This window comes from Pseudophryne corroboree, chromosome 11, assembly GCF_028390025.1.
Source record: "Pseudophryne corroboree isolate aPseCor3 chromosome 11, aPseCor3.hap2, whole genome shotgun sequence".
Lineage (NCBI taxonomy): Eukaryota > Metazoa > Chordata > Amphibia > Anura > Myobatrachidae > Pseudophryne > Pseudophryne corroboree.
Genome location: NC_086454.1, coordinates 28,294,037 through 28,304,879, shown reverse-complemented (window position 1 = coordinate 28,304,879; position 10,843 = coordinate 28,294,037). Strand labels below are relative to the sequence as shown.

The 10,843-nt window shown below is 49.6% G+C and overlaps 1 protein-coding gene across 1 annotated transcript; it reads left to right on the top strand.

Annotated features, from left to right (window-relative positions):
• The first annotated feature begins 5,931 nt into the window (after positions 1-5,931).
• Positions 5,932-10,418, top strand: LOC134968626 (glucose-6-phosphate isomerase-like). Its single transcript, XM_063944159.1, has 6 exons — positions 5,932-6,013; positions 7,104-7,180; positions 8,405-8,533; positions 9,572-9,647; positions 9,844-9,976; positions 10,415-10,418. The coding sequence occupies exons 1-6, from the start codon at positions 5,932-5,934 to the stop codon at positions 10,416-10,418; spliced, it is 501 nt and encodes a 166-aa protein (XP_063800229.1).
• The last annotated feature ends 425 nt before the right edge of the window (positions 10,419-10,843 follow it).

The following is a 10,843-nucleotide window of genomic DNA, read 5'->3' as shown; positions in this document are numbered from 1 at the left end:
CGCCATATAATACAGAGAGCATCAGTGACGCCATATAATACAGAGAGAATCAGTGACGCCATATAATACAGAGAGCATTAGTGACGCCATATAATACAGAGAGCGTCAGTGACGCCACATAATACAGAGAGCGTCTGTGACGCCACATAATACAGAGAGCGTCAGTGATGCCATATAATACAGAGAGCATAAGTGACGCCATATAATACAGAGAGCGTCAGTGACGCCATATAATACAGAGAGAATCAGTGACGCCATATAATACCGAGAGCGTCAGTGATGCCATATAATACCGGGAGTGTCAGTGACGCCATATAATACAGAGAGCATCAGTGACGCCACATAATACAGAGAACGTCAGTGACGCCACATAATACAGAGAGCGTCTGTGACGCCACATAATACAGAGAGCGTCAGTGACGCCATATAATACAGAGAGCATTAGTGACGCCATATAATACAGAGAGCGTCAGTGACGCCATATAATACAGAGAGAATCAGTGACGCCATATAATACCGAGAGCGCCAGTGACGCCATATAATACAGAGAGCATTAGTGACGCCATATAATACAGAGAGCGTCAGTGACGCCATATAATACAGAGAGAATCAGTGACGCCATATAATACTGAGAGCGTCAGTGATGCCATATAATACCGGGAGCGTCAGTGACGCCATATAATACAGAGAGCATCAGTGACGCCATATAATACAGAGAGGGTCAGTGACGCCATATAATACAGAGAGCATTAGTGACGCCATATAATACAGAGAGAATCAGTGACGCCATATAATACAGAGAGCATCAGTGACGCCATATAATACAGAGAGCGTCAGTGACGCCATATAATACAGAGAGCATTAGTGGCGCCATATAATACAGAGAGAATCAGTGACGCCATATAATACAGAGAGCGTCAGTGACGCCATATAATACAGAGAGAATCAGTGACGCCATATAATACAGAGAGCATTAGTGACGCCATATAATACAGAGAGCGTCAGTGACGCCATATAATACAGAGAGCGTCAGTGACGCCATATAATACAGAGAGCATCAGTGATGCCATATAATACAGAGAGCATCAGTGACGCCTTATAATACAGAGAGCGTCAGTGACGCCATATAATACAGAGAGAATCAGTGACGCCATATAATACAGAGAGCATTAGTGACGCCATATAATCAGTGACGCCATATAATACAGAGAGCGTCAGTGATGCCATATAATACAGAGAGCGTCAGTGACGCCATATAATACAGAGAGCGTCAGTGACGCCATATAATACAGAGAGCATTAGTGACGCCATATAATACAGAGAGCGTCAGTGACGCCATATAATACAGAGAGCGTCAGTGACGCCATATAATACAGAGAGAATCAGTGACGCCATATAATACAGAGAGCATTAGTGACGCCATATAAAACAGAGAGCGTCAGTGACGCCATATAATACAGAGAGCGTCAGTGACGCCATATAATACAGAGAGCGTCAGTGACGCCATATAATACAGAGAGAATCAGTGACGCCATATAATACTGAGAGCGTCAGTGGCGCCATATAATACAGAGAGCGTCAGTGACGCCATATAATACAGAGAGCGTCAGTGACGCCATATAATACAGAGAGCATCTGTGACGCCACATAATACAGAGAGCGTCAGTGACGCCATATAATACAGAGAGCATTAGTGACGCCATATAATACAGAGAGCGTCAGTGACGCCATATAATACAGAGAGCGTCAGTGACGCCATATAATACAGAGAGCATTAGTGACGCCATATTATACAGAGAGCGTCAGTGACGCCATATAATACAGAGAGAATCAGTGACGCCATATAATACAGAGAGCATCAGTGACGCCATATAATACAGAGAGCGTCAGTGACGCCATATAATACAGAGAGCATTAGTGACGCCATATAATACAGAGAGAATCAGTGACGCCATATAATACCGGGAGCATCAGTGACGCCATATAATACAGAGAGAATCAGTGACGCCATATAATACCGGGAGCGTCTAACCATAACTAACTAACCCCATTATTCCCAATAGCATTTCCCTTATTATACTTCTCCCTCCACCCCCACTCAGGTGCTCACAAACTGCTGCTTTTTTCTATTAAATTCCCCTCACCTGTTGAAGATCATGTTAATCCTATTAGGGGGGCCATCAGGAGGAGGTAGGAGCTATGGTGGTCATTCCGAGTTGTTCGCTCGGTAATTTTCTTCGCATCGCAGCGATTTTCCGCTAATTGCGCATGCGCAATGTTCGCACTGCGACTGCGCCAAGTAAATTTGCTATGCAGTTAGGAATTTTACTCACGCCATTACGAGGTTTTTTCTTCGTTCTGGTGATCGTAATGTGATTGACAGGAAGTGGGTGTTTCTGGGCGGAAACTGGCTGTTTTATGGGAGTGTGTGAAAAAACGCTGCCGTTTCTGGGGAAAAAGCGGGAGTGGCTGGAGAAACGGGGGAGTGTCTGGGCGAACGCTGGGTGTGTTTGTGACGTCAAACCAGGAACGAAACTGACTGAACTGATCGCAGTTGCCGAGTAAGTGTGGAGCTACTCAGAAACTGCTAAGAAGTGTCTATTCGCAATTCTGCTAATCTTTCGTTCGCAATTTTACTATGCTAAGATTCACTCCCAGTAGGCGGCGGCTTAGCAAGTGCAAAGCTGCTAAAAGCAACTTGCGAGCGAACAACTCGGAATGAGGGCCTATGTGTGCAGTGCTGTAACACAGCCTCTGTAAGTCCCCGGTGTTGCACCCATCGTAGAGCGTTTTTTTTTTATAACCATAAAATAATCAAATCAGCTGCAGTACAGAGGACAAATGACGTCACTCTTTCCACTCTGTCCAGTGTCAGTGTCCTCTCTGCACGGATGCTCACAGTGCAGAGTTGAAAGTTCATCACTCCTTTACTGCTGCTAAGCCGTTTGTGCACATTGGCCCTCATTCCGAGTTGTTCGCTCGCAAGGCGAATGTAGCAGAGTTACACACGCTAAGCCGCCGCCTACTGGGAGTGAATCTTAGCTTCTTAAAATTGCGACCGACGTAGGCGCAATATTGCGATTACAAACGAGATAGCAGTTTCTGAGTAGCTTCAGACTTACTCTGCCTGTGCGATCAGTTCAGTGCTTTTCGTTCCTGGCTGACGTCATAAACACACCCAGCGTTCGCCCAGGCACTCCCACCGTTTCTCCGGCCACTCCTGCGTTTTTTCCGGAAACGGTAGCGTTTCCTGCCACACGCCCCTAAAACGCCGTGCATCCGCCCAGTAACACCCATTTCCTGTCAATCACAATGCGAACGTCGGAGCGATGAAAATGCTGTGAGTAAACTTACTTTCTTCATAGTAAAGTTACTTGGCGCAGTCGCAGTGCGAACATTGCGCATGCGCACTAAGAGAATTCTCACTGCGATGCGATGAAAAACTCAGAGCGAACAACTCGGAATGAGGGCCATTCTTCCATCCACTCTGGCTTCCCCTGCTATCTCCGCCCCCGGGGTGGACCCTATGTGACGTCATACAGTGCAGGCAGGGCTGAGTGTGGAGCTCCTCACAGCTCCGCTGTTTTTAATGCCAGGGACGCGGCTTCAAGCGAACGGAGGTATTCTCCCGGGCAGGCAGGGGAGGTGGTGGCTCTGCAGGGTTTGCATGGGGTCCTGGGAGGCCGGCTGCTGGCAGCTTGTGATAGGAATTTTTTTTTCCTGTCAAAGCTGCCAATCTCCTGTGGGCCTATTTTCATGGAGAGGCCTGGAGCTGCAGCTCCATCCGCCCCATTGTTAATCCGGCCCTGCTCTGGAGAACAACATCCAGGTCATTCTGGCCACGCTGGGAGTCTGGTACATCAACTTCTACGGGTGCAAGACTCACGCCATGCTGCCGTATGACCAGTACATGCACCGATTTGAGCTTACTTCCAGCAGGTCGGTAGCACAGCTGACCAATCACTTGCAGAGCCCAGTCTCCATCCGTGGTACATCATACAGTAACAATACTTCTCTCCCTGGCAGGGAGACATGGAGTCTAATGGGAAATACATCACAAAGTCTGGTGCGCGTGTGAATTACAGCACCGGGCCTGTTGTGTGGGAAGAGCCTGGAACTAATGGCAGCACGCGTTCTATCAGCTCATACGCCAAGGTAAACCCCTCTCCCCCTAATGCTTTACTTATTGGGGCAAGACCTCAATACGCCTATCACACAATTGTGCAGCTTGTGCCTGTTCCTGCTGGGCCTGTGCAGACCAATGTGCTAGAACTAGGAAAGCAACAGTGCCACCTAGTGACAGAGCGCAATATTGCACTAAATGTAAATGCTACACTTTATAATTAGGAGTTATACTACCCACCCGCACAGTAGGTAAGTGGTTTCTTTAGCGTCGCTGCATTTACTCTTCTAAAGGATTACAAATTCCTGTAGCGTTTTCAATTAACCTGACATCAGTCTGGCTATCTCACTCAGTGTAGTATGGGTTTGGTAATTACTGCACTCACTTGGGGCTAAAGGTATAGCTATGCTGTATCTAGAAGGTGTCTGACCACCGTAATTATAGGGGGCTTGGGGGTATGATACAGCGCAGCAGTGGGGGTGCTGGGGAGTACTGAAGTGCTCTATGTGTGTTGTATGTGGAGTAGCAGCCTATTGAGAGTGATAAAGGCAATGGGAGCTGTTTATTGAGAAACAAGATACAGTATTAGGTGAATCCTATGACACTACCCTCTAACATCAATCAGACTCAGTACATTTTAACATGGCAGACAGTCACATACGTAGAGGTTTCTCTCTTGCGTCCTAGAGGATGCTGGGGTCCACATTAGTACCATGGGGGGTATAGACAGGTTCACCAGGAGCCATTGGCACTTTAAGAGTTTGATAGTGAGGGCTGGCTCCTCCCTATATGCCCCTCCTACCAGACCCGGTTTAGAAAGTGTGCCCGGAGGAGCCAGTCACAGCTAGGGGAGCTCTACAGAGCAGGGAGAGAGCAGGTGAGAGGCACACAGGCACACGGGGGGGAGAGAGCAGGTGAGAGGAACACGGGGGAGAGACAGGGAGAGAGCAGGTGAGAGGCACATGGGGGGAGAGGCAGGGAGAGAGCGGGTGAAAGGCACACGGGGGAGAGAGCAGGTGAGAGGCACACGGGGGGAGAGAGCAGGTGAGAGGCACACGGGGGGGAGAGAGCAGGTGAGAAGCAGGGAGAGAGCAGGTGAGAGGCACACGGGGGGGAGAGAGAGCAGGTGAGGAGCAGGTGAGAGGCACACGGGGGGGGGAGCAGGTGAGAGGAACACGGGGGAGAGACAGGGAGAGAGCAGGTGAGAGGCACATGGGGGGAGAGGCAGGGAGAGAGCAGGTGAAAGGCACACGGGGGAGAGAGCAGGTGAGAGGCACACGGGGGGAGAGAGCAGGTGAGAGGCACACGGGGGGGAGAGAGCAGGTGAGAAGCAGGGAGAGAGCAGGTGAGAGGCACACGGGGGGGAGAGAGAGCAGGTGAGGAGCAGGTGAGAGGCACACGGGGGGGGGGGAGAGCAGGTGAGAAACAGGGAGAGAGCAGGTGAGAGGCACACGGGGGAGAGAGCAGGTGAGAGGCACACGGGGGGAGAGAGCAGGTGAGAGGCACACGGGGGGAGAGAGCAGGTGAGAGGCACATGGGGGAGAGGCAGGGAGAGAGCAGGTGAGATGCACACGGGGGGGAGAGAGCAGGTGAGAGGCACACGGGTGGAGAGGCAGTAGAGAGGCACATAGGGGGAGAGAGGAGGTGAGAGGCACATGGGGGGAGAGAGGAGGTGAGGAATGGAACTCATGCTGCAGCAGCCTGGCTGGATAAAATTAAATAGACTGTAGTGTGGAGCAAAGAAGTTTATGAATTAATGTATGAGCCTCATGCAGCATACCTAAATAATAAGAGGCCTCTGGGATATGATGGCGCTGGCGGCCAGCGCGTTCAAACTGCACTTTCTCCACTCGAATGTGGCGTCCTGCCCCAGCACAATTTCCGCATATTGTAATGAGTGGCGTGACGTCATGACGCCCCGACCCTCATTACATATGCACTGAAGACTAATCAGAGGAAGAGCCGCGTCTGCAGCAGCACTGATCACTGTGATCAGCGAGTGCTGTAGTTAGTTATACAGTAGGGACACAGCCTCTATCGCGTCTAGAGCGCCCTCTATATGCGGCGCCACTCAGCCAGCTATCATAGTGTGCGACAGTGCTAATACAGCGTGGGCAGCGCTGAAGCTGCCTTGCGGCGGCTGCGGGTCCGGGTGGATGCGGATGGCGCCTCTCATATTTTGGGGGGAGCGAGCTGACCCCTTGCCCCCCCCCCCCCCATTCCGATGCCCCTGCCTACCAGTAAATCCTTTTCTCGTAGTCTGTAGAGGATGCTGGGCACCCGCCCAGCACTTCGTCTTCCTGCTAGCGTTATTTGGTTCAGAACAACTTTGTTTAGTTGAGTACTGCGTTATTACTTGGTAAGTAATGTTTTCAGCGGTTGCTGAGTTTTCAAGTTAAGTTAGCTTGACGTGCCTTGTATGTGTGAGCTGGTGTGAATCTCGCCACTATCTGTGTTAAATCCTTCTCTCGAAGATGTCCGTCTCCTCGGGCACAGCTTCTAGACTGAGTCTGGTAGGAGGGGCATAGAGGGAGGAGCCAGCCCACACTCTCAAACTCTTAAAGTGCCAGTGGCTCCTAGTGGACCCGTCTTTACCTCCCCATGGTACTAATGTGGACCCCAGCATCCTCTACAGACTACGAGTAAAGTATTTACCGGTAGGTAACCAAAATCCTATTTTAATCACCCTCCTCTATCACATGATCACTGGGGTGCGCCACAAGTTACTGGTCCCACGTGCAGTGGCAGTCGGCTAAGAACCTACATTATAAAGTCTAGGCCCACAGTGCGTACGGTCCTCTGTCAGCAGAAGCTTCACTTTTATTTACCTACGCATTGACCAGACTTTATTCAGAGGTAGCCTGTGGCTTTCCTGCTGTTGAACTACATCTCTCAGAATGCCTTGCCCGCTGGGATATGTTGTGACTTGTAGGAAGACGGGTGAGGATACTGGTAATCTGATACATTATCTCCACCATAGGGACCCGCATAATCCCTTGGGACTTCCTCATCCCAATACAGACTCAGAATCTCATCCGGAACGGGCTGCATCACAAGGTGAGATGCAATGGTCTGCAAGTAAACGTTGCTTACACAGAGCAGGAGCACAATGTGCTGCGGGCTGAGCGACTATCCGGGTGCATGCCGCCTAGTCACTAGGAGCCAGTCACATCGCAGAGACCTCAGTGGTCTGATATCTGAGGTGCTGCTTCTCAGGGGATGGATTGGGCGTCAGTGAGGACTCGTTGCAGGGGACTGGTCCACTTTATATTTGTGGCTGGAAATGGCCTTTTGTAAACCAGCGCTGTATTCCACACCCTCTGATCATGTCTGTGTTCCTCCCACATCACAGAAGCAGCCGTGCTTGGTTCAGCTCCTCACAGTAACATAGGCCCTCATTCCGAGTTGTTCGCTCGGTATTTTTCATCGCATCGCAGTGAAAATCCGCTTAGTACGCATGCGCAATGTTCGCACTGCGACTGCGCCAAGTAACTTTACTATGAAGAAAGTATTTTTACTCACGGCTTTTTCTTCGCTCCGGCGATCGTAATGTGATTGACAGGAAATGGGTGTTACTGGGCGGAAACACGGCGTTTCAGGGGCGTGTGGCTGAAAACGCTACCGTTTCCGGAAAAAACGCAGGAGTGGCCGGGGAAACGGTGGGAGTGCCTGGGCGAACGCTGGGTGTGTTTGTGACGTCAACCAGGAACGACAAGCACTGAACTGATCGCACAGGCAGAGTAAGTCTGGAGCTACTCTGAAACTGCTAAGTAGTTAGTATTCGCAATATTGCGAATACATCGGTCGCAATTTTAAGAAGCTAAGATTCACTCCCAGTAGGAGGCGGCTTAGCGTGTGTAACTCTGCTAAATTCGCCTTGCGACCGATCAACTCGGAATGAGGGCCATAATTGGGTGTGGTAGGAGAACATGGACTCGGTGGTTTATGTATCTGACAATGTGGCTGCTATATAGCTGAATGTGAAACACTTCATCCAGCTCCACCTATTTTGTCATCCGTTCTATTATACAAACTTTGGGGTCTATGTACTAAGCCTTGGAGAGATAAAGTACCAGCCAATCAGCTCCTGTTCTTTTTCAAACACAGCCTGTAACATGGCAGCAAGGAGCTGATTGGCTGGTACTTTATCTATCTGCAAGGCTTAGTACATAGACCCCTTGGTGCCGTCTGAGAGAGACCCTCCAGCAGTGCAGGAGATACTCTGCCCCCTCATTCTATACCGGCAGGAGAAGGTCCTGACCGTTGTTCCTTTTGTGTCAGATCCTCTTAGCCAACTTCCTGGCACAGACGGAGGCTCTCATGAAGGGCAAATCCACAGAAGAAGCCAAGGCAGAACTGCAGGCCTCTGGTCTGAGTGGAGAGGTGCTGGATAAGTTGCTGCCACACAAGGTAAGTGCCGTATGTAGCGCAGGACACCCCACTTGCTGGGATGGGAAAATATCTCCATGTTTTCTAACCTAGGATAAAAGGTCACTCAGTGTAGAGGCCACATGGTGACAGCGTTTCACGTTGGCTTAATATCTAATGTGTAGTAAGCTGCTTGGCTAGAGGTGGCTGCGTGGCCTGATCGCTGGAGCCACCTACCCTCCACGTACAAGGTTACTCTAGGCTGCAGCCTCCAGAGATTATTACTGTAAGGCACAACTGCTTGCTGCAGACTGGTTGTACATGCAAGCCATGGGATAGGCCCAATGCCCCTCTTACCATGGTGGGGGTCTTACACAGGTGACATGTGCTCTACATGTAAAACCAGAGCCACCCCTGTTCATCTAGCAGAACTTGGTGACTACAGGAATATCCTTTCCCATAAACTCCGGTCATTCTGGGTCATAAGTAATTCTCCATGACACTCTTTAATACCTGGATCATTCACCATCCCAAATACTGGTTTTCGGCAGAAGAGGGGGCTCTACATGTAAGAGCATCCGTGGTGGAACCCCAACCCAAGTTGAAATGTCAGGGAGAGGCAGTGTTACCAGGTAATGGAGGGGAGGCAGTGGGTGACAGGGAGAGGTAGTGTTACCAAGTAATGAGGGGGAGGCAGTGGGTGACGGGGAGAGGCAGTGTTACCAGGTAATGGAGGGGAGGCAGTAGGTGATGGGGAGAGGCAGTGTTACCAAGTAATGGGGGGGGGGGGTGCAGTGGGTGACGGGGAGAGGCAGTGTTACCAGGTAATGGAGGGGAGGCAGTGGGTGACAGAGGCAGTGGGTGACGGGAAGAGGCAGTGGGGTCCACCCTACTCTCTGCACTGCATTCATCCAACATTGCTCAAAATGGTCTGGGTGAGGAGGGGAGCTACGGGATACCTCATTGCTGGCCTGGGTAGCAGTGGGCCCATTGGACCTCAGGGCCCCCGGAGCAATGCACCTGCTGCACCAATGGTAGTTCCACCTGTGAACGCTTATTTATTTTCCTGGCTTTCTTTAGGTCTTTGAAGGAAACCGACCAACTAATTCTATTGTGTTCACCAAACTCAATCCATTCATACTGGGATCTCTAATAGGTAAGTGTCTCTGTGCTAGAGCCTCATATTCTATATCAGGGATTGGCAATGTGTGGCACTCCTGCTGCCGGTGGAACTATACCTCCCAGCATGGTCTAACAGCAAAACTGTGGCAGGGCATGCTGGGATGTGTAGTGCCACACATTGCCTACACCTGTCTTCTATATAATCATGACTTTGTGTGTTACTGCTGTAGCTGGAAATATCCATAATGGAGTTTCCCATGTGAAGTTTTTGCTGTTTCCCCTCCTAAAATACTTGTGCATTTACATTTCTCTGAGGACATTAAATGGGAGGATAGATGGGCAGACCGTCCATCTTACATCCAGGTAAGTAACGCAGGTTACTCAGCCGCAGTGTAACTGTCCAGTCCTGATTAGCAATTACTTGCTGCTTAGATGTATGGTAATGTGACTGACGGCATAAAGTGTTTTCCTGTATTTATTAACCCTTTCTTATGTAGCGCAGCAAATTCTGTAGCGCTTTACAACTGGACACAATAAGACAACACTGGATTATAGTCATAGAGGTAGGAAGGCCCTGCTCGCACACTCTATGGAATTACATAAAACCACAGCAGATGGACATTCAGGGGGTGATTCGGTGTCATGCGCAGCCATGTCTGTCTTATGTGAATGCCACAGCTGATCTCATTAATATGGAGGGTTGTTTTGCAAAGAAGCAAAAGAGGAGGACTATTTTTGTGTCTCTCTGGGGCACACTTTATTATTAATTGACTGAACCCAGATGCCTTTTCCAATTCACAGATGAAACAGAGTGGAGATCACATCTGATTATAAAAATAGGGATCAAAAATATACGCCAATACAATATTAGAAAACCAAATTTCTGCCAGGGGGCAACTTAATAACACTCCTTCATAGTTGTGATGCTGAGACAGATCAGGCGATTACAGATTATCCATTATTGTGGTCGGTTTACAGATTAGGACCTATCCACAGACGCACAACAATTTCAATGCTCAGAAATCCTTGGTCCTGACATTTCTGGGTAATAGTACATTCCACATGGGGAGGCAGCCTTTCCTTTTACGGCATTTTGGCAGGAGGTACTTAAATAATAAGAGTTATGGTAAAACTTACCTTCGTTAACTCCTTTTCTTCGAGGTCCATGGAATCCACAGGGTTGACCTTGGGGTACGGATGGTGGAGACCAGGATCAGGCACCGAACAGCA

Bases quoted from the DNA above. Each gene is read 5' to 3' on its own strand.
- LOC134968626 (XM_063944159.1), top strand. From the start codon at position 5,932: ATGGCGCTGGCGGCCAGCGCGTTCAAACTGCACTTTCTCCACTCGAAT. The intron at 6,014-7,103 runs GTAATGAGTGGC...TCTCCACCATAG, and splicing joins CAGCACAATTTCCGCATATT to GGACCCGCATAATCCCTTGG. The intron at 7,181-8,404 runs GTGAGATGCAAT...CTTTTGTGTCAG, and splicing joins GGAACGGGCTGCATCACAAG to ATCCTCTTAGCCAACTTCCT.